The sequence below is a fragment of the Neolamprologus brichardi genome, chromosome 5 (genome assembly GCF_056152115.1).
Source record: "Neolamprologus brichardi isolate AB-2024 chromosome 5, ASM5615211v1, whole genome shotgun sequence".
In the NCBI taxonomy this organism is placed as follows: Eukaryota; Metazoa; Chordata; class Actinopteri; order Cichliformes; family Cichlidae; genus Neolamprologus; species Neolamprologus brichardi.
The window spans coordinates 23,412,829-23,437,874 of NC_142108.1; the positions used below are offsets into that span (position 1 = coordinate 23,412,829).

Sequence of the window (25,046 nt, forward strand, 5' to 3'; positions counted from 1 at the left end):
CATGTAGGCTTGCTCACTCTTTAACACACACACACACACACCCAAACACAAGCACAGCCGGGGGTATGGTTGAGACCTTGTTGCCCTGGGGCTTTGACTGCATCTGTTCTACAAGAGCCATACAAATGAGAAACGCACAGGAGCATTGAAAAACATCTGTGTGCGTGTGTGTGTGTGTGTGGGTGTAGATGTGTGTATGTGTTTTGCTAAACTTTCTATAGCCGTGAGTGTCTGTTTGGGAAACTTTGTGCCTGGCTTGTGTGGAAGCGTTGCAGGCTTTCAGTCATTTTGTTGACATGCTCTTTTAACTTCAACTGGATTTTTTCTTAGTGTATTGGAGACAGTGCATTCATTTTACATTTACAGTTTCCAGTTATTCTTCCAATCCCATCTAGTCCCCTTTGTCTTCTAGAGGAGTATAAGTTAGTGACTTTATCACCATTTCCACTTACATATACTTATTTTTAGCATTAATATGAGCAAGCACCATTATAACCACATATACATGACACAAAAGAACAACCACACCAGGTTATCTTTAATGCAAAGATGTAATGCTTTTAAAGAGGCGAGGAGGTGGAGGAGGAGGAGGTGCTGTTGACAACTAACGGCTGTCACTGCATGTTTTCCTTGCCGTATATTAACTTCAAGAGAGGTGTGAAGTCAGGCAGAGGCATGAATAAGAAAGAAGTAAGGTGAAACAATAATATGGACACTGAATGATGGAAAGATGAAAGAAGAGGTGTAAAGCTGTGCATTATACTTAAAAAGCCTGACTTCCATCTGCTTTTGCTCCACGTTCTGCAGATGAATGTTAAAATCTGAAGACCAGTGGGTAAAATGTCTTTCTTTGGCTCTGGCAGTATTATAGAACCCAAATCTTCCCCAGTATTGTCTGATTTTTTTGCAAACAAAACACCGCAAAAAGAGTTACTTGAAAGTTGCTACACATGCCAATTTTTTGCTCAGTTCAGTCATTTTTATCCTGGAATAGGTTTATCTGTAATGAGTTTAACTGTACTGAGTAATAAAGAAATTTACCTCCACCAGGCGGTAGCTCGGCTGATTCAGAACATTTCATTTCAGCTGTCTTTTCTAATTTAGTCAACAAGGAAGAAATCATCTGCTCAGCTGGTCAGCATTATTGTGTCACAAAATGAATATTCATGCATGAGCATGTATGGGAGACAGACATACAGTCACACAGGGTGCTGTCAGATTAGAAGAGTCTCTCTCTCCAGATTCCTGTCGTCACACCTGGCTGAACAACACACTAATTAACCCTGATTTCACTTAGAAAGCCTGGAAGAAGACACAAACACACACATACCCGCACAAATTAATTTGAAAACCTTACGATACCTTACATGTGAAAACACAAATGAAAAGGCATGATGATACACACGCCCAGAGAGAAATTAAGCCACACAGGATGATTCTACAGCACATGAATGAATAGATTAGAAAACTCACAAGTACACTAACGTGTGAATCAAGGACAATGCCACATTTACACACATTTAGCAGCACACACTGTGCACACAGGGCTTCGGGGAGGTGTGTTCATGCATGTGCATGTGTTTAATTTTTCCGTTCCCGCTCGTTCACTGTGTTGGCATGGGCTATTCCCCTGGCACAATGCATGGCTGACAGCACCTGAGCTACAAACACAAACACATACACACAGGAGTAAGACACAGAAACACACGCATGCACACAGACACATTCAGTAAGGTAAGCAATACACACGCACGCACACATTTGGATGTTCTCAGGAGTACAGTCTGTGCGTTCTGCTAACAGATGGTAATGACAATTTCAGTCCCTGGACTATCATCTAATCAAAACAGCACACTCACACACACACACAGGCTACACATTCCAGCCTCCCTTCAGATTAAAACATCCTTCACACCAAATAAGGTTAACAGCATAATTCAAACCAAATATGCATTGAGAACATAATTTAGGCCAGAGCGCCTCTGCACTGAAACGGATTTCAGTGATGCAATTCAAATTCCATTAAAAACAAACACTGTTCAATCCCCCTTGCGCCGCACGATTATATATTTAATACATATAAAAATATATATATTTCACACTAAATATTTTAGGGCAGAGAGGTGTGTTTGTGGGAAATGCATCCTAGACATCTACTTTAAACTTCACTGGGAGCACTCTATTCTTAAATAAACATAAGATATATATTGTTTATATATGATAAATAGTCTAACCCATAGACTGAAGGGTATGTTACACTATAACTGCAGAAAACCATTCCTTTGTGTTTGGACCCCTTTTCCCTGGTTATAAACTTTGGTCAGGATGCAACACAAGATGCTGTCAAAAGGCAGCCCCGGAGAATGTCAAGCGATCAAGCATAAACTCAGCTCTACAGTGACTGAACACATAGGGCTTCAGTGTCTTGGTCAAGGACACTTAAAAAGAGAATAAAAGATTGTGAGCTTGGGGTCTTATACTTTATTTCTTAAAGGATAAATGCCAGGAAAAAATACCTGTTACTATTGTTGTGTGCCATGCTGCAAGAAAGGTAGCTTAAGAGAATCGTAGAGTGCTAATAGGCTAACATATTAACATACATTGCTTGGTGTTCGCATCTTTTTCCGTGTTGCTTCACATATATTTAAGTATCAGTGCTAAAATACAAGTATTCACTATGTTGAGCAAAAACTAACTGAACCCTTTTATACACTTCATGAGAGACAGAAGGCCCTTTAGCAGGCACTACGTCGATCAGGTCAACATTGAGAAAAAGTAACGATTATTTCCTATTTATTCAGAACTTCATGAAGTCCACAACTTGGAGGTGGAGACAATGATCGTTATAAAAAAGAATTAAAAACACAGTGCAACAGAAGGAGATGGGGAGAGGTAAAAGAATGTAATTATGTCTGACAACAACAGATAGCTGCAATGCTATAATTCTATCAAAGTCCTTACAACAATATTATCCAGCCTACTCAGTACATCAATATCCTTCTCAGCAGGACAGGACCATATTTCCTGTTGTTCACAAGAACCATGGGAAAGGGAATAACTTGCTAAATGGCAGATTTTCCTTCATATTTTTACCCTGTCACAGAGTTGATAGATTGCATTAGAGTATTTGAATGTCCTCAGTGAGAGGATTTGTCGAACAGCACAGAACAGTACACTACGGGGGCAGAGGAAACAGGAGGTGAGAAGAGATGAAAGCAAAACACTGAAGAAGAAAAGAAGAAGCAGGCAGGAGACAGAAAAAAGAATCAGTTTTGTAAGCAAATCATTGCTACTTTCTTTAGCATTAGTCAGATTAATGATTACCTTCTATTATTGCTTTATAAACATAGTTTCAGCTTATCTGAGACAATTGGGTTTTTTTTTATGTTTGGCAGCATGATGTATTCTCTGCATGTTCTTGCATTTCATTTATATTGTTGATGAGCTAGTGTTTATCAACAATATAAACACTAGCTTAACAGAGCTAGTGTTTATATTGTTAGCATTGCAGCTTAGCTTGTTGATAAGCTAGTGTTTAAATTGTCTCTATTTTACATTGCATGTTTAGCTACCCCATTACATCACACCTGTGTGCATATCACACATTTCTTATAGGTTTGAAATATTTCGATATCTCTGTCTTGATGCCTGCTTAATCATCCAGGTAAGGAAATCCCCAAAAGTTGATTCTGTTCATCTGAACATAGCGTTTTCAGTTGGAGAAACGTTTTGTCATCAAACAACCTCTTCTTAAGTGGATGGCACAACACAGAAGAGCTAACTCGTCAGGCCACGACTCCGCAGTCTATTTACACCTACAGGCCAGTGGACACATCACACAGTGGATGTACACATCCTTGACAGGGAGGAACGCTGGTTTGACCAGGGAATCAAGAAGGCAGTTTATGTGTACTGTTCTGTGCATCTCTGTATCGAGGAGGGGGCCAAAGGGTACATCTTTCACCATCTCACAATGCTGTGATTGCACCCATTCCCCAACTCTCTGTGAATAGTACTCATGGAGTCGTTGTTGATCGATCGGCATGACAATTTGCATACTAATGATCAAGAAACTGACCTCTCAGACCATTGTTTATTCAGTGGGCTGGTTTCAGTCATTGTGCAAATGTGCTGTTTAAAAGATTGGGGAAACCTGCAGTCAGCTGGGACTGAAGAAGTCACTTGGATGAGTGACGAAATGTTTCTCCCACTGAAAACGCTACGTCCAGATGAACAGAATCAACTTTTTGGGATTTGGATATCTTGAGTAGTTCTGTGAGTTGTATATGATAACAGATGACCCAAAAGGTTTTCTATCCAACATTTATCTGTAGTCCTGCTGAAGTACTGCTGTACTCTTCCTTTGACCTAATGAAGAAGAAACTATTATAAACTATTACAAAATCATCTTTTAATTAGGTGACTATGAACATTCAGAGGATAAAAAAATCTTTTTTCATATATATTTAAAATAACTAAACAAAATACCAGTATGAGTTTTGAAGATTGTGGGAAAGGGAGGGAAAAAGAATCAACATACTGGGAAGAAAGTGAACTAAAAGATGGACAAAGACGGGCAGAAACTGAGTGAATGAGGGCTCATTGTGAGTTCTAGGCACTATTCTCAAGTCTATTCAGTATTCTATCCTCAGCATTCTCACATCCCTAATGAGCAACAGCCAAACGCACATGCAACTACACAACCACAACCCAGGCTTGTTTCTCACTTTCTAAAGAAACTGTCCCACTTTACTGCATCCTTTCTGATCTGATTTGTTGAACAATGCTCTACTTATATCCATCAAAATTGCTTTCTGATGCTCTGGTTTTAAAAGAAAGATAAATCATCTTGTTTTTGTAGTTTAAAGAAGTTAAACAGATGAACGTACCTTTAACAATGAGGTCAGCATAGTTGGACACCCCAGATCCACCGTCTGATCGGATGACACACCGGTAGCGGCTTGTGCTGCGTTGAGATGTGTCGCCAACGCTAACGGTCGCAGAAAAACGTCTGTGGTTCACCACCCTGGTCACCATCAGGGCTGTGTCTTTACCATTCCATTGCTGCATGGCGGAAAAGACCAGAGAGTTTTTAACAAAGACTCCAAGTGTTTGCTGTCATTTTCTTTGCTTTGCGTATGATTGTGGTATCATAATCTCCCATATAGACCCCCTGGGTGAGGAGGGTCATTGCTCTCCTTTGGAGCATTCTCAGCAGTACATACTCATTTAGTGAAAACATGTAAGCTTGCCAATGCACATGGATGTAAAGCAGAATGAGTACATAGGCATGGCTGCACACAGCATATACACTCAGGCGCATAAACAAATCACACGTGCAAGGATGGAATCACTGGTGCAAAGCAGAACAAGGAGTTTTAATCAATTCTGAAATAGAGCTGGTAATACTGAGGATGTTCGCCAAACAATACTATAAAATAAAATTAAGAATAATATATGAATAATAACTTTATCTGTTATGTTGGCCTTTCAATGGTTTAAATTTGTTTTTAGTTTATTGAAAAATATATACCTGTTTATCCTATATGTCCATTAAAATTAAAGTCTAGGAAGAAGTTCCAGGTGTGTACAGCAGTACATCCTGTAGGTACTGATGTCTATAAATGTGCAGTGTTGTTGACATTAGTAATACTGTTAGTACACTTTTTTTATATATTCATATTTGTGTCACCAAGTTGGGTAAATTGGGTAAATATGGTTTGGTTTGTGGTATTGTGTCCCTCCTTTTAACAAACATATATGTGTATATATCCATTTATGCACAGTTTTACTAACGTGAACATACTCACCTGTAGCCAGAGTTTATCATGCTGAGACCACTTCCCTCCAGCAGTACACTGAAAAGTAGCATTCTGGCCCACATTTACCTCCACATTCTGCAGGCGTAGAAAGTGTGGGGCTTTACCTGCAACACAGACAGCAATGTGCTGATGATACAGATGTGTAAAAGTCAGGATAAATATAAATCCATTCTTCTTGGTCTTTTTTTATACATGTTGAATTAAATGTTTTTGAAGTCATCAAATGCATATATAGTCTGCATAAACAAATAAATTATTTAAATGATAAACAATATCCCAATTACCCAAAATAAACATGCTAATAAAAAATAAACTGCATGCTGCTCAAAGTGTTACTGTTATGCTAGCAACAAGAAACAGCACTTTCAGGGAAACCATGAACGATACTAATTCAGCTCTAGGAGAGCTTAACGTTGTCTGGACTACGGCAGAGAAATTCTGTGGCCATGAGACAGATGCGAAGGTCTGTCAGTGAGACAGACAGCTAGACACTGGGTGACTTTGGTCTGCCATTGAGACCAGCCTGCGACTGGTTAATTTCATTTTGACTGTCTGCAGACATAGATAAGACTAACAGAGTATGCATCGATCACTCAACAATGATAATTTGTCCTGACATTAATGGTCAGCTTGTTGCAAATGACAAGGGCAAAAACTTAGATTTGCTTTTTTTGAAAATCTTTCATTATTTTTTATAGTCATCTTTTTCCTCAGTCTTTTTAAAATTAAATTGGATTTTAGTTTTTTGAATTTGTAGTATTTATTTCCCTTACGCTGTAAATATGTTTGCTCTCTTTTTGAATAATACGATTAGTGGCTTGCAAAGGTGAACTGATTGTTTTGCGTCGGCTGTTCAAAGGAAAGATACAAGGCAGACAGAAAGAAGGGCTGAGGAGAGGATCAGCAAGAGAACCATGGTGGACAGACCGAACATAGATAAAATACAAAGATAATACTGGTGGAGTGATTAAAAATAAAATACTTTTCATTTTCATTCATAATCCTTTCAAAATGAATGCAATATCATTTATCAGTGAACTTAGCTATACTGCTCTAATATGATGGCTAAGTATGTTTTGATTCCTATCTATAAAATAGACGTAAAACTGAGTGTAAAACTTTGATTCCTGAAACAAAATAGACAGTTAATAGGAGCAGAATGAGAATGTCAGGAGTTGCAGAATACTGAGAAGGCAGGGCACAGTAAGTAGACCTCAGACTGTGGCAATAAGCAGTCCAGAGTTTTGTGAAGCAAAGTGTTTTTGTCACATTTGAGTGATGAAGACCCTGGGTCTGGACCTTCTTCCTTGCTCTCTACAATCTGTCTGCGACCCTCACAATCTGTCCTTTATGCTGTGTTTGTGTGTGTAAGTGTGCGACATCTATAAAACAGATGATGCTCAGCAGGGCTACAGTTGTGCAGGGTCAACCATCACAACACATTCACAATCTCTCCCACTTACGGCATGGGTGAGCCAGAACTCGTATGTCATCAATGGCGATGAAACCTGGGTGGCCTTGGACTGAAACAGCTTCAAATATTACCTTAGACCAGACAGAAGAAAGGAAGAAAGAGATAAAAAGAAAGGAAGAAAGAATGAAAGAAATGCAAGCATTATAATGAAATTCAAAAATAAGAACTTTCTTTCACAAACTGGAACATCTTGACATCCCTATGAAGCTCATATGGGAACCCCAGGGGAGTTTTCCACTAAAAGTCAGCAACTATTCCTCTTTTCACTTCATCCCTTCTGTCTCCATCCTTATGCCAACCACATATGCTGCCTCTCCTCTGCCTTCTTCCTCTCTTCTTCATTTAAACCTCTACTTTTCCTCATTTTCTTCCTCCCATCTATGTTGTACTTTTCAGACATCTATCCCCATATTTTCTCTATATTTTCGCATTTTCCTCTATTTTTTGTGTCTTTCTCATTTTACTCTCCCAACAGGACAGTCCCTTATATTTTCCAACAGAGTTTATGCAAACTCTCAGGATGACAACAGGGTGTCAGCAGGGCTGTCAAGGGGCCATGCACTCCTGACCCACACATATATAGACTCATACACACTACGCACGCTACACACACACACACACACACACCTCTGTGCTGTACTTGTCAGGATTCTCAGCAGTATCAGCTGCGACTCCCTCTGAATACTTAAGACTTCTGGGAAGTCTTTACTCTCCTCTGTTACTTCAAAAATAAATCCCTTTTGGCATACATATCAAGTTTCTAAAAGTCACAGTCACTTCTAAAGCTTTGCTGTATTAGCAACAGTTTGACAATGTTGTTTACAGTGTTGGTAAACTGAATTTAATTTGAAATTATAAGCATTTACAACATTATTTTGATTTGTGTAATAGCATGTCACTGTGTGAAATTGAGATTTCTATTCCCAACTTGTGATTGCACATATTTGTTTCGCTGTATAAACAAAGCTGGTGCTGATTTGACCCTGATAAGCATACATGTTGTTCACAATTTACAGTTTTGTGTCTCTAATATTTTTCTAGTGAGATTTTGTCAGAATTTTTTTTTTCCGATGCATTCCCACTGGGGAGTATCTGAATATTCAAATATCTAGAACTCTATGTTAATATTCCAATAACAAACAAATTATTGATCTAGAACAGTTAAACAATTCAAAAGAGGAACTAAATTGTCTTTAAAATTTGTTTCTGCCCTCAGTGGCCTCCAGTACTCTGTACTGTACTGAGTGCTATTTCCCCCCAGGTGGTGACTCTTTATTAGGGAAGGAAACATGCACAGAGACACACTGACATTTAATTCACTTTGATTACCATTGTGCTTTGTATCTGTGTGAGACACAGGGGTGCCCGCATTTACTGAGCACAGCTCAGTCATTAGGTACAACAGAGTTGCTTTTGTGGAGCCTCATAAAATAACACAGCAGGGTATGTCTCTGTACCTTAAACCGACCAATACACACACACACACACACACGTACACAACAGAGAAAGTCATTAAAGAATGTCAAGAAATGTACCTTTTGTGCTCAACCTACAGTTAGATCCATGTGTTTTTGGACGATGACATATTTGTTGTTATTTATGTGCATCTAAGCAGTACAGTACCTAAACAATGTCTGTGAGAGTATGTCCAGAGGACGTGTGTGCATTTGTAGTACCTGATAGGAGTTGGGCCAGAATGTAGAAATGGCCAATTCAGCTTTCACCCAACCTTCAGTGACAGTATCAGAGGCATTCCACACTGGGTTACCCTGAGCACCTCCATTCACCTGCAGGCAGGGAGAGAAAAAGAGGCACGGTTTAATTAAAGCAGAGTTAGTGGATGAAACGAAGAAAAGGGTAAAACTAACAAACTGCAGTAAGAAAACTACTAATTCCAACAGTAACATGCTGTTTCCCATTATAACCTGACATATTGCATTTTACTGTGAATAGTTTTGCATTTTAAGCCGTGACTGAATCAATTGCACAAAGATCTGCAGTCATAGAATTATAGAAGTTATAGAAGTCATCGTATGGAGACAGCTGAACATGTAGAGCTGTATAAAGGAAAATACATAATTTCCAGGATTACTAACTTTATCAGCTGTATCTACCATTATTGACAATGATGGTTCCATTTTTTTTTCACATTTAGACACATTACTCATAAAGTCGTTTCACTCATAAACTGTTTTCAAAGCCAAATCCTCAAAATTTTTTGATGGGTTTTTCACCATACGTCTGTATAATAAAGCTGTAGCATTTCACCTTCCTTACTCGTTTCCATACCTTCATCAGTGTCTTCATGCCATTTCTTCACAGCTCTATATTTCTCCAGTTTCCCTCTTTACTCTGTCTTTTCATATCTCCATTCACCATCCACAGCTTCTTCTTAATTCTACTCAGGTGCCCATGAGTGCATTCGTACTTTAACATAAAAAATTCATTCTTGCAAGTTCATACCTACTACTGTTCTATCCCATGGCAGCTACTCCTAATGTTTACTGTTAGCCTACTTTAATGGTTGGTATTCGTAATCAGCTTTTGAGTCCATTGATAGAAGCAAGCCACAAATAATTCCTTCTTTCTAAAAGTCCACAAACTACATAAAAATCAAGAGCTCTACTATCTAGCAGCATATACTACAGCTAACTTGATCCCTGCTAAAAGGGAATAGATGATGGCTTTCTGTTTACCTACCTATCACTTATTCTCTTTCTCTCTCTCGGACACACACACAGACAGACAGACACAGCCACACACACACACACACACACACACACACACACACACACACACACACACACATAGATATTTAGTGCCGGAGGGCTAACTTCATCCCTCCTAACAGAGAACAGAGGTGTGTTTGTTTGTGTACTTGTTCAAGTTTCATCAGGCCCTTCATATGTCAATCTACCCGCTCCCCCCTGTCATTCACACACGCACTGAACACACACCTTGACATAGACATTGAGTGTGCCTGGGCTGGCTCCATCCCGGCTGGATAGAGAGTAAAGAAAGTCGATGCAGTGGGTGTCATTCTCCTTCAGGGTGGGCATGTACAAGTGAGCCTTCTGACCTGATGCCCGGCCTGAAGCGTTCACCACCATGAACGAACCTAGAGAAACAAAAATACAAAAATGACACTAATGAAATAGCTGTTGTTCCATTATCAATAATGAGTCTTTCACTGAACCTAACAAAGTTGGTCAATATTAGGGCTGTGCGATATGACCAAAATCTCATATCATATAAGAATTCTATCGTCCTGATAACGATATAAATCACAAAAATGTAACATTTTCTGTAAATTCTGTGAATCTCGGGCAGCTCGTCTTGTGGGAAGTGTTTCCAGCTGCGCGTCATGTAGCTGGAGTCAAGTGTTTTAACCGATGCATGAAACTATACATTTTTAGACATAAGTTGCAACAGCCGCCGTTTTCTTTGTGAGTATTTATTACACGGCGTGCTGCGGGGAAAAGCCTGTTCTAACGTTTGAGTCTTAGGTTTATTTTTTAGCACCTGGCGGCTCTTTTTTACTTCTCATCCGTAAATAATCTGCTCTTTCACGTGATTCAGTTTATTTTGAAAAGTCTCAACAGGATCTTGAGCTTTATTGTGAAAGGTTTATGTGGAACATAAACTAGCCTACACACGATGCTGTTACTGTTGTTGTTGCTAACCACAACTCATTAAAACAGGCGCTTGTCCGTCCGTAGTGTGGTTATATTAAATATAAGAGAAAGAGAGAACTTTAAGAAATTAATATAGCCACTACAGTGACCATCAAAACGATGAAAAAATATTGCCGTAAACAGTTTATTTTGCGACACCACGAAACAAACGATAGCGTAAAATGAAACGATACACGTTTTTATATCGTCATCCGATATATGTCGTTATATCGAACAGCCCTAGTCAATATTGTGTGAAAAACATTTTCCAGGGTATGCGGAATTCAGATTTAATCTTCCACTTCTGATAACTGGCTCTTTTGGCTGCTTTGCTCCATACCATTCAAATAATTTTCAAGGTGTCATTAACATCTTATTATGTGTACCACTGCATTTAGGCTGCAGCACAAATATCCACAAAGTAAACCAGCTGTAACCCTGAGAATTACTTGGTTATTCATTTAGACTTGTTTTGTTTTTGTTTAAGCACATAAAAAAGGTCAACCCAGTTGTCGTACCACTATTACTTTTGCTGCACAAATAAACATCTTCTTGATGGATTTATCCTGTAAATGTAGCAATGACAGAAACGTGCAGCAACATGACTTTGTAGCCTAATTACTGTTGAACACACAATTAATTTCTAAATACTAAAACGTTGGAACACAGTTGACTAGCTTTGTGTGACATTTGCCAGATGCTTGATGAAGCAAAAAAAAAAAAAAGACCTCAGGCTCTTTAATTCACCAGAACTGTATATCAATGTCTTAATGTATCCACACCCTGGGGTTCTGCACTAAGACGTAAAACACATTTTCTCTGTCGGCTCGTTGTTTAAGTGTGTTTTAGTCAGTGCTTTATGGAGCAGGATGGAGCTTTTATGGGTTGGCCTCCTCCATTTGGCTGACTGCCATCAGGTGGACTGAGAGTTTAAAGTGACTAGGATACTGGCAAGAAAAAGGAAAGAAGAGATACTGAATCAAGCAGATGTGACTCTGCACTTCTAACGTGAGTTCTTGCGCATGTATGAAAATGTTCTGAATCAAAGTACAAAGAAATATAATGTGTGTAGGGGGCAGGAGCTTAAAAATACAGTGAGTCATTTCTTTAGGTTATTTAGTAGAAAAAAACAATATTGTACTCATAAATATGCATCAATTAGTGTTAAATTATGTATTCCAACAAGTTGATGCCTGAATCAATGAATTTAAAGTAGTTTGAGGAAATTAATATGTTGCCCCTCCATCTTTACTATAGTGGCCAGAGTTGACGTTGTCACTTCACCTAATCATTTTTATGTATACTGCTAAAGACCGGTCACATACATTTGCATCCCAAATGTGGGGGAAAAGAAAACTCATGCAGACTCAAGATATGAAGATGATATCTATGTTTTATCTAAAAAGCAAGAAAAGAAACAGTAATGTGAAGGAAAGAGGCAAGTGTGATGGTGTCTGCACAAAATGAAAGTAAGTACTGGCACAGCAGTGCTTCCCAGATTGAAGAAGCTGCAAAGAAAGAATTATTTTAAAAGCGATTGCCCACTTTCTGCTCGGTGTGTAATTTGACCTAACAGTCTAAATTGAAAGGCTTTGCTATCTCTTGGCTGACTAAAGTACAGTCACAATGTGAGAGCTAGTTCTAGCAGCCTAACAGAACCATTAGAAAGTTTTGTTTGCTCAATTTCACCTCCTAAGATTCCAATTCGCAAATATCATTTTCATGAGAGAAATTCATACTTTATAACTCAAATACTTGATTTTAAAGGCAGTGAAATGATGTGAAGACAATAGATTATAATGGCAGGGCAAACCCATACACAAAGTGACACATTTATAAGGACACTGACTTTTACTGTCACTGACTTTAATTCCTTGAAGATTACCATAACCTTAATCTTATCTGAATTCTGATCTTGAATAACACAAATACACATACACAGGTGCCTGAAAACGACTGATGCCTCAAAACATTTCATCCATTTTAACTCAATGGAACTAATCCACTCCGGCACTGTGGAAGTCTGAGAGTATGATGGTTAATGTGATGGTTTATGTGTGCCTGTGTGTATTGATATTGTTGAAGTTACGGTAATTTGATGTGGGCCTGCCTGACAGCTGAGGAGTGTGTCTCACTGCTGAAGTTAAATGGCGGTTTGTGTGTGTACGCTGCCTGCGTGCATGTAAAATTAATCTAGCCTGGGTTTCTAAACAGGTCTTTCTGCAGCGAACTGGCTCTGATTACATTTCTTATTCACACAAACTCACACACAAACACACTCTCTCTATACTCCTTTTTTTGTCCTTTGATGCTCTGTAAAGCTCCTTCCACAGGTACTTTTGTTTATCTGCTTTTTTTGTTGTTTGTTTTTTTTTTAAAGCAGACTTGAGTCAGTCTGACACTCAAACAATACGTGTGATGTCTGTTACCCAGAAACGTCTCTCACTATGACTCTCTGTGTGAAGGAAGCAGAAGTGTTATAATGTATCCACAAACACAAAAGGCACAATATTAAAGACCTTCACAGGTTAAACGAATTTATTATTTTACTACATTTTGCTGGGAAACCTTGTGTCCTAACTTTCTTGTGGATATTAGTTAGAAACGTGACGCACCAGTGTGTCCCACAACACTGAAAAAACTGCTCACGAAGCACTAGACGCAAAGAGTTGACCTGGCTTCCAAACTCACTTTATCTCAATCTAATTGAGCACCCGAGGAATGAAGTAGAACCCCTGAGGCCCCACTCCAGAGAGTTGGGTCGGCATCCACCTATCATTGTATATTCACACATATGGAACAATGTCATCCAAACAAAACACACAAACAAAATGGATGCCCCAGACGCCTATAAAAAGCTATTTTGATACAATGAAATATCGCTAAGACACCGACAATCATGTTTTCATTCGGTCACAAATGTCATAGCAAACACAGACACACTATGACACACAAAAACAAGTGCACACCGCCATCATTTCACACATTGTTTCCCAGGTGTGAGGTCAATCTGTTAACGTGACAAAAACTGATGAATCGGTCTACCGTGTCAACACGCACACACAAGCACACTCGAACGCTTACACGTACATCAAAATAACTGGGTCAACTCAGTGCAACAAACGTTCCAGCACATATTGCCGCATGAGACCAGCTGTTTTCACAAATACTGCTGAGAGTTTGAGATTTCACTTTTACTTTTCAAAAGCAGTCTACATCAAAGGGCAGCAGACGCTGCGACTGTGTCTGTCAGCGGCTGAAGTGCCTTTGAGCAAAGTATTTAACCCCTGGTGCTGCTATGCATCTGCACTGTAATGTGATCACGTTCAAAATATTGTAAATAATGATACTTAACACTAAGAGAAGTATTATATTATTTTAATATAGTGGTAAATTGTTATTTGTACTAAATTACTCTAAAAAATGATATTATTAACTCTGATTGGTTAGCCATTTCAAGTCTATGAATTAATGACAGGTATAAAAAAAATAATCAAAACAATTTGTATTTAATGTATGAAAATATCATAGAAGATCATTTTAAGGATATATTCTGATTTAACAGGAGCTTAACTTAAGATTTGATTGACTCAAATTATATTTGACATATTTAACATCATATTTGTTTAATTATTTATGTTACTTTTTTGTAGTTCAGCCTGTCATGGCATAAAATAAAAGATTATGATTTACCTGTGTAGGGAAACGACAGTTCCAGAACAATGTACAATCAAAAGCTGCCAAAATGTTAAGATTGTGGGGTCTAAAAATTTGGCAGCTCCTATATGGTGATCTATATGTGCATGAGTGTGAGAGAGAAAACCTGGGGCACAAGGAGGTTCTTAGATAAATATCAAAGGTGAGTCATACAGCTCAGCAGTAATAAAATCTGGCTAGTTAACATGCAGATTGCTGCACTCTCACAGAGATACACTACAGTGACAAGTGTACAGTAGAAGATTCTTTAATGGTTTTTTTAGTACTTCAGTATTTTTGTGCATAAAATGGCTACAGTTTTGTAATTGTCAAAGGTTTTATTATAGTTTATGTTTAAGAGAAGTAGAGCACTTTCCTTCGATGATATTATTGGGCAACTCTTATTTAACAAGAAACTGGCTTGTGTAAAAAGAGGACAATGTTTCACTGTGCACCAAACTGCATATGTGTAAAAGAAAAAATTCAAATGTGTGAGAGAATATGCTTTCTATGTGTCACTGACTTTCCACTGTTTGCAAGGGGTGACAAGAGAGTCACTCCTTTAAAAGGGCATAAAAATGGTTGTGAAGCGTGTAGGCTGCTGGCTAAAAATAAGAAACTATCTCACATGTAGAATGACACATTGCGACCTCTGTTGTCTGTGCGGCCCAAAGGAAAATAGTCAGAACACAAGCCTCCCACACTCTTACTTGTTATCATTTACTAGAGACTTGTTAGATGCCATTTCCATATCATTAAAAGCAGCTTTAAACTGAGAGAAACCCTTTATTCATCGCGATCATTGTAGTTTCCTCTTTCTCCTTTCAACTAAGTAAGGAGGGAGATAAAGGAGTATTTTTAATATGTGAGTTAAGAGTTAAGTAAGACTGTGTGGAGAGTGCGAGACATTGGAAAGAAGAAAAGAAATGAGGAAAGAAACAATAAAAAAACATAATCTTAGATTTAGACAGGGTTTATAGTGATGACAAAATATGCTACAATATAAAATAGCATAATTTTCATTATTGTTGAGTTTTTCACTTAAAGAAAACACTATGAACACACATACAAAGAGGCACACCCATATGTTTCAATGTCCCAATTGGGCCCTGCCATTTGCCTTTGCGTCACCATCATCTCTTTTAGGTTAAGCCTCATTTGCCCTCCATATCCTCCGGTTCTTCATGCTTATTTGCTTCTTAAAAGGCTGATATATATTTAATTATTTTAACAACTTAAAATAGGCATATAAGTTTAAATTTCTTGTCAACTGCAAACACAGAATTATGATACTGCATGGAAATAACTGAGTCCAAACTCACTCCCACCTACGCTCGGGTGGAAACCTTGGCATCATATGCACTGGACAGATTTTAGCATTATCTTTCAACATGCCAGGTTAACTTTTTAAATTATTCTAAGCCAAGCCATATTCTGTTCCTAAACCCAGCCAAGTTTTTATGTCCAAACCTAACTAAACAGCAAGTAAAAACAAAAAGAATAAACGAGGAAAACAAAAGTAAGCACGTCATGAAAACAAGCCAGACTATGAGCAAAAATAAAGTTCCACAAAGGACTTGAATCTTGTCTTCTTCTTGATGGTTTTGTGATTTACTGGTCTTTAAGTTGAAAGTGGTTGCAAATATCTCCTTAAGGCTTTTCTGTGTTTTTGCATTGGTTCAATGCAGGGCTAATGGACAGTTTTTGCGGACCATTGTCCATATGTTGTGGTAGTGTACTGTCACCAGTGTTGGGAAGGTTACTTTTAAAATGTATTCCATTACAGAATACAGAATACATGCCCCAAAATGTATTCTGTAACGTATTCAGTTACGTTACTAAATGAGAGTAACGTATTCTGAATACTTTGGATTACTTAATATATTATCATGCTGTTTACAACTACATGAATGTATTATTGCTGTGATTTATTACTGTTACTGAAGGTCCACGACTCCGAACCGTAGTAAAGGGACCTCTGGCTAATACGGTGGGTTCTGTGTCGGGCTCGTAGCTGAAAACTAGCTTTACTTTGTTGTGTGGGTCAACTTTGCTTGCGAGAGACAGAGAGAGGCGTTGAAAGGCTGCTCCAACGGAACTTATTGTTTTTGGAGGAAAACACGAACACGGTGTACAGTCGAGTCTTAATAGCTTACTTACAACTGGGCTCGTCAGGCACTCTTCTTGGCTGCAGTGGTTATTATTATATTTACATGCTTCCAGCTCCCGTTTTTGCTCGATGACAGCTCGTACTTTTCCTTTTTCTCCCTCCCTCGCTCACAGACACATAACGGGTATGGCAGTCCATTCTCCCTGCAGCACGGACTACACTGCCTATGATGCTACATTCTTTAGAGCTATACCGGTAGCATTCTGCCTATTAGCTTAGCACAACAACAACAAAAAGGCCTCTCTCACCCAGGAAACACGCAGAGAGAGAGCGTCACCCTGTAACCATGGCAACCGTAACGCTGCCACCTGGAACAACAAAACGTAGCTGTCAAACAAAACCCAAACAGGCCTGACCCGCCACAATATGAAACAGGGAAGTACCGCCGTGTAATCCATTTATTTCAACAAAGTAACTGTTCCAAATACCACCTTTTTAAACGGTAATTTTAACGGAATACAGTTACTCATATTTTGTATTTTAAATACGTAACGGCGGTACATGTATTCCGTTACTCCCCGACACTGACTGTCACTAGGGGGCAGTGTCACAAAAAACTGTCTGTGGGCAGGCTCCTCCTTGTGCTATCGTTTGTCCTTCTGCTAGCTATAGAGACGTGGCAACATAGAAAAGCTGTGTCCCAAAACGTAGGCTGCATCGTTTGGGGGCCGCATTTGAAGGCCGATTACGTCACAGCCAGGCGACGAATGCTGTCCCAATTCATCAACTCCTTCAAATGCTGTACATTTTGTAATTGTGTGAAGGAAGATATTTCTCATTTATTTTGGTCATGCTTATACACGAATCTTTTCTGGCAAGAATTTTGTGTTTTTGTTGTTTCCTTTATCTTTTCTGAGTTCTCTCTTTGTTACGAGAAAATATTGTTTGGTTTCCCCATGTACCCCATGCACAGGGCAAATGAATTTTATTTGATTAATTTATTGATATTATTGGCTAAATTTCATATACATAAGTCGAAATTTTCTAACGCAAAACCATCTTTTCGGTGCTTTTTAAATGAAACCAAACAATATGTTAAAACCATACAACATTCTCAAAGTCAAAAAGCTGTCAAAACCATAAACTTATGTTCCCTGTTCAATATCATGTGATTCTTTAATAGACTGTGTCTATTTTGTTTTTTTTATATGAACCCCCTGACATTGTGTTTGCTATTTTGTATTTGTATATCTGTATTTTGTGTTTTGTCAATAAAACAAAAAAAAAAACAAAAAAAAAAAACTCCTTCAAATGCGCCGACAAATGTGCCTTAAAGCACGCAGCCTTAAAGGTCCACAAGGGCCGCATACTCAAAGACCGCTAAGGCCTGAAGTGCGAGGCTTGTAAAATGGGATGGTCTAGCCTCCGTTGCGCTGCCCAGGTTGCCTAGCAACTATCATACTAACAGCTGGAAACGTTTCATACAGCATTGTCCAACATGTGGCCAACAGTAATGTTTTAATGTTCTTCAGTATTAAACATTTGCACATAAATAAGTGACATAATATTCAGTACTTACTTAAAGTTTACTCTTCAGGCGCCCCTCATCCGCCGTTTTTTTCCGGCAAAATTATCCACACCCACTGCCGCGCTACGCATTCTGGGATATGTTGGGCCACGAAGTCTACAACACCACATCCTTAAAATTCAGGGAAATGAAGGACGCATTTGAGGGCGCCATTTCGAGCAGCCCTTGAATTGGGACAACCTTCGTCGCGTCGCTGTGACATAATCGGCCTTAAAATGCGCCCCATAAGGCTGCAGACCCTGAATTGGGATACAGCCTGTGTCTGTCTGTCACTACCCGATCCGTACCGGAAACCCGATCGGTACCCCGCATGCGCGAAAGGTGTCTACTTCCGGTCGTAGCGTTTTACGATAGTTATGGGTCAGAGTATCTGTTAAGATGTTAAGAATAATAAGTATATCTTAAAATGTTTGCAATAATAAAGCATTTCAGTACAATGTAGACAAAAACGAAAAATAAAAAGATAGTTACGGATCGGGACTCCCCGATCCGTACCACGCATGTGCAGATGTTTACTTCTTCTTCTGTTCGTTTAATAGCAGTTTACTCCCCAGTGTACGAGGATACTGCCACCTGCTGACCGAGCGAATGAACCCTATTGTAAACTGAATTGGCGTCATTACAAACGTGTGTTAAATTTGATTTAGTGATAGTCGAGTGTGTTTATGCTTGTCTGTGAGGAGAGGATTGACTGGAATAGTGATGATGATGTCCGCTATCACTGTCAATTGTCAGTAAACACTTAATCTGGCTGATGAATCTTCACGTGACACATTGCTAAGTCAATATTATTAAGTCTGTAATTAGGCGCCATTCTTCTTATTTTACGGCGCTGTTGTTCAATAGGGGGACGCTCTCTGTTGAGGAGAAAAGCATGAAATTGTTTGTATACGGATTATCCATTGTTTAAATGTCCCGGGCAGTCGAAAAGGAGGCAGAGCTGTTGAGAAATGCTAGGAGCTAACTGGGCGCTAACCGTATCATTCAAATATATTGAATGTCGCAATGTTGGCAAAGAGAGGAAGTGACGTAAGATTTGCGCATGTGTCCTTCATTTCCCCGAATTTGAAGGATGGGTCGGGTGTGTCCTTCGTGGCCCACCATATCCCAGAATTCATAGCGCGGCCCAGCCAATTTCAAGCTGTGTCCCAAAATGTAGGCTGCATCCTTCGGAGGCCGCATTTGAAGGCCGATTACTTCACAGCCAGGCGACAAAGGCTGTCCCAATGCGTCGACTCCTTCAAATGCGGCCGACAAATGTGTCCTTCATTTCCACGAATTTGAAGGACACATTTGTCACATTTGTGGGTCGGGTGTGTCCTTCGTGGCCCACCATATCCCAGAATTCATAGCGCGGCCCAGCCAATTTCAGTTTCCAACACTGTCGGCCACTACTAAGTTTTAATATTACTCTTATCAATCTTTCTGGGTCACAAAATAAACTTTTAACATATTTTCAGGCGAGAAAGTAGCTGTGTAAACTTCAAATATCTGCTTGGTTTATCAAGACATCGCATATTTGCAAAAGTGCTCCGAAGATTTTGGAGACGTCTGTTACCCACCCACTTGAGATCTAGCCGGGGGTTCAATGGTCACTCGAGCCGGCGAGAGCAGCGGACTCCCGGTTTCATTGTTTTCAGACCCCCCTGTCTGTCGCTACTCAGGTTAAACATGATATATAAGTCACTCGGATAACTTAAAAATGTAATTGTTTGACTTTTTTCGGTGTTTTATTGCTTCCGGAGTAAATCGGTTTGGCTGAGATCAAAGTTATTAGATTATTAGATTAAATAAAACTTTATTAATCCATCGGGTGAGTTCCTCCGGGATTTTCACACAGCTGAATAAACGTCAAACAGAAAACTGATTAAACTGACAGTCAAGAATTTATGCCAGTGTCCTGTTATATTTTAGATAGCAATGAGCAGACGGCCGAGTTTATTAAACTCCACCGACACAGCGGTGACGCAAATCTGAAGGTTAGACTGTCCCATTTCACAGCCTCGCACCTCCGGCCTTCTCGGTCTTCGAAGGACCCGGCCCACGTAGGCAAAGGCCGGGTCATCCGAAGGATGCAGCCTACGTTTTGGGACACAGCTAAAGAGCAGAAGTGGCCACTCTCCATGCTTTTCATATTGTTTTTGATACTTTAAGCTTTGCTCCTGTTTGCTGATGTTGTCCCTTTCCATGTCCAGCTCACTTTTTAGCATATGCACCATCTGTGCATCTATGGTACACAGATGCAGCATCATAAAATAAGCTTTATGCAGACTTCATTGATCTTTCAAACAGGATAACTTAACAGCTATATCCCCTCAGCTTTATACAAATCTTAAGTGTATTTTTTTATTCAGTTATTTTCTTATAAAATGATGCCTCTGCTTTCCTCATTTGTTACTGTTCCCTTTTGTCTTTCTAACATTGTTTACTCATATATCCTCATATTTGTCACTGTCTTCATATTTATTGATCTTTCAATCACATGTCTTTAAAAGGCTGCAAGGGGTTGTTCTGTTGTCTATGTTCATAAATATTGACGTGGATATTCACTGCAAGTTGAAGCATACTTTAGATTGCATAGTGTAGATTCTATGCAATTTTTAGAAATCTTTGTGTCCTTGCTGGAGAATGAGCGATGGCTCTGTCCCCACCCTTACATCTCTCCTCACTGTCTCTTATCCTTGCAGTAATCTGGTAAGTGGCAAATCAATAATTGAAGTGCCATTATTGGGGCAATGGGCTAAGCCATAAATGCAAACAAGTCATTTATCCATCTAATAGTGAATATGTGCTCCTACCATTTTATCCTCTATACCTTTTTCACTCCATCCTTGTCTGTAACCTTCTTTGAAATCCACTTATAATCCATTCGCCTTTCTTCTAGCTCCCAACTTCAGTCTTTCTGTCTCTCTCTATCATCAGTGGCTTGTACACACAGACGCCTCACCATTAGAGTGACATTTACTTTCAACACCAGGCCGAAAGAAGCTTTTAAAGCATCAAAATCTAATTCATTTACACCTATTATAGCAAATGGAGCAGGTGGTGTGTCTGAATGTGTGTGTATTTGTGCAATTGTTTGTATGTGCCTAGGGAATTTTGTCACTCTTCACAGACCTCACAAATAGCTTCCATAATGCTTTTACATTGGTTTACATTGCGGCTGGCTAGCTCTCTTCATTTGCACAAAACACAAAAGTTCAATGTTGACACTTTACCAATACGTAGAAGCAAAAGGTGCAGGAAAAATCCTGATGACAAAGCAAATGCCGGCAACTTTGTCTCAAAAAGAAAACAAAAGCTTGCTGATATTGTGTGCCTTTCTAAAACCTGGGAGTGTAACTGTACGATTCCCAGGGCAGCCAGTTCTATCAGTCTTGGTAAAATAGCACAGATAGGATCACACATGTCCTTTAGATGCAATAACATGTCATTTTCATGTCGTCTACACCTCAACAAGAAGGGCAAAAAGTAGTCTCAGTACCGTAAAGAAAGATAAGAACCTTCAATCTACATAATCTCCATGACAAACTTTTTTTTCACAAAACAATGGGGTTTTGAGGTTGAGACATAAAAGTCGCAACAAAGCAGAGAGAGGCGCAGACTAAATCGCTTTTTAATAGATCAGTTACATTCCCCGATTTCCTGTTGAAACATGACGTTGATGCAAGATGTTCACAGTACGATGTGCTCAAATGGCTCCCTGGGGTCTCTGCTCAAAGCATGCTGTGTAGCTCTTAAATCTCTCTTTCATTCTTCTTATCGGGTGTTTTGTGTCTGTCATCTTTTGGATTAAGACGAGCTCTGAGCTCTGAGCAAGATATCTCTTGCTGTTCTTTTAATATCTAAGAGTGTGGTATACATTTGTAATTTTGACTGGGTTTTTGAAATCCAGCAATAGAGATTTGATTTGATGGTGTAGTGAGACAGCGTATGACCACATGTGGCCTCGAAATGTCTGTCAGGAAGCTACTGTGGCTGTTTTTGTACTTTATCTTAACATTCTGCCAACTTTTTTTATACACTTACTGTGCTCTTCTGTATCTTTACAAGACTTGTTATTATATTGTCACTGAATATACTGATCAGAACTTAAACAATGGAAGTCCATTTTCAGCTGCAGAATTATTTTCTTTCCTTTATGTGTGTTTAAGAAAACACTACAAAACTATCAAATTCAGCGGATATAGCTGGTATAGTACAATCACAAAAGATGAGAAAACAAAGATACTGGTCTCTAACTTACAACCTCAAATCCCCCAAACGTTGGGGCGCTACATAAAATATAAAGAAAAGTGTATATTTTATTCTAAACAGAACATAGAGAACACATCCAGAATTTAAACTTTGTTCAAATGTACCATTTAAAGAAAAAAACAAATGTCATGTTGAATTTGATGGCCACAATACATCTTAGATGAGTTAGGACAGGGCCATGTTTACCACAAACATCTGGAAACTGAAGATACCAAATGGTGTATTTGTTGTCCCACTCTTGTATGATAAAGGATTGTATGCGCTTAACAGTCTTTGAAATAATGTTCATTTCATGATGTGCCATTGGTGCAAACTCTGCAAGCAGGCCAGTTTAGCACTCGGGCTCTTTTATTACAAAGCCATGCTTTTGTAATAAATGCAGTATTTTAGCATTGTCTTGCTGAAACGTGCAAGGCCTTCCTTAAAAGCATTTATTGCTCTACAACCTTTATATAACTTATAGTAATGATGATGTTTTTTTCCAGTTGTGCAATATTGCAGTTCCTTAGGCAATTCCCTCTCTTTATAGTCTGACGTCTATGTTTTCCAAAAAGAAGTTCAAATTTCAACATAGAACAGTTTTCCATTTTGTCTAGCTGCATTTGTAATTACCTTTCAGATAGTGTTCATATATAGCTTCTTGTTTGCACGATAGAGCTTTAACCTGCATTTGTGAATGAGACAGCGAACTTTGTTCACAGATAATGATTTTTGGAAGTTCCTCCTCAGCCAATCCAGTGATGTCCATGACAGAATCTCACCTGTTTTTACTGCAGTGGCTCCTGAGGGTCTTACGAACACAGACATCCAATACTGATTTTTAGCCCGGTCCTTTGCACACAGAGATTTCGCCAGATTCTCTGAATCTTTTAATGACATTATGTACTGTAGATGTTGAGATATTCACAATATTCACAGTTTTATGTTGAGGAACATTATTCTGAAATTGCTCCACAGTTTGTACAGTTTGTAGTTTTTTGCAAACTGGTGGACCTCTGTCCATCCATGAGAAACTCTGTACTTCTAAGATGTTCTTTTAATACCTATTTGTGCTACTGATGTTCTGCCAAAACGCTCCAGTTCCAATATATTTCTCTAGCCGTTTCTTTTTTTTTTCCAGAATCACTTACTTTTGCAATATCCAGACAAATTCTCAGTTCAAATGTAATGTTTCCTATGTTCTATAGTGAATAAAAGATGACTTTATGAGATTCGCAAATACAGCATCCCAACGTTTTTTGGAACTGGGTTTGTGCCTTATTCCACAATATGTGAATAGCTTGAGGTATACCACGTTAATGACTTAATTTGATTGGATTGAAATACAGCTTGCTTTCTATATAAGGTGTTGTGTGTAAGTTCCCTTGTTTTATTCTTGTATTAGGTAAAGTGAAGTTTATTTGCATTTGAAGTTAATTTCCCTGCATATTTTATTGTTATTTACGCTTGCCAGCTGGATAACAGTGAGGAGGAATGTTGTGGTGTAACTACACAGGTGTATAATGAGATAAAGAAGCATGAAGTGAAACTATCTGGATCACAATGTGTTGTTAGCAGCTGCGTCTCTGAAGCATCTTTGAATTTTTACACAGTCTCACATCAACATATTCACGTGTTGACATCAATCCATGTCTGTGTGTCAGGTGAGGTGTGTGCATCTATACAGTCCTTTTTTTATTGCCCTAATAATCAGGAAGACTTTACTTCTTAATTAAGCACCTGCCAATCATAGAAATAATGATTCAGAAGAAACTGCGCGTTACAAAACATATTTTAGTTAATTTATTTATTTAATGCAAAAAGGCTGTCCCTTATAAATTAAAGTTGGACAAATGTAGAAATATGCATACCCACACATGTATATTCAGAATGTGGAGGCACAGAGTTTTTAGCTATTAAGAAGAAAATTAATAAGGCATCTCATATACATATACATGTGCCTGCAGGCCAATGAGAAGGTGCTTTAATCTTTTCCTGATTAAGTGGTAAAGACAGGAGATTGGCATTATTGATCAGGTCTTTTGGAGCAATCTCTCTATTTAGGTAATCAATGCAGTCTCTCGCTCTCTCTCACACTTGCTCACAAACGCACACACACGCACACACAAAAGTAGCTATGGTAAAACCTTGTGCAAGGATTTAGAGTTGACCTGAGGGAACTCTAAATCCCAAAAGCCCTTGCTGAACAGGTCATGGGAGTGTTGACCTATAGGAGATCGAAAACTGAACATGTGACTACTAACACTACAGACAATGGATGGGGAAGCTGGCTTATGTGCTTCTGTTTTGCTCTTATCCCATGTATCCATCCATGTGTAGCTGCGTATGCGTGTGAGCTCTCAAGGCAAAGTACAGCAAAAACTCATGTGTGCCACCATGAGGTGTTTTTACAAATCAAGAAGAAAAGAAAAAAAAGGATGCAATT

General features: G+C 38.9%; 1 protein-coding gene across 11 annotated transcripts in view; it reads right to left on the reverse strand.

The window, feature by feature from the left end:
* ptprt (protein tyrosine phosphatase receptor type T) overlaps positions 1-25,046 on the reverse strand; it is a 307,462-nt gene that overhangs the window by 212,415 nt on the left and 70,001 nt on the right. For all 11 annotated transcript variants that reach the window (XM_006783003.2, XM_006783002.3, XM_006783004.2 and 8 more), the window contains exons 3-7: positions 10,254-10,414; positions 8,973-9,083; positions 7,286-7,367; positions 5,811-5,926; positions 4,890-5,064 (exon numbers count right to left, since the gene is read on the reverse strand). In XM_006783003.2, the coding sequence (XP_006783066.1) occupies positions 4,890-5,064; positions 5,811-5,926; positions 7,286-7,367; positions 8,973-9,083; positions 10,254-10,414 (645 nt within the window). The remainder of the gene's footprint in view (positions 1-4,889; positions 5,065-5,810; positions 5,927-7,285; positions 7,368-8,972; positions 9,084-10,253; positions 10,415-25,046) is intronic.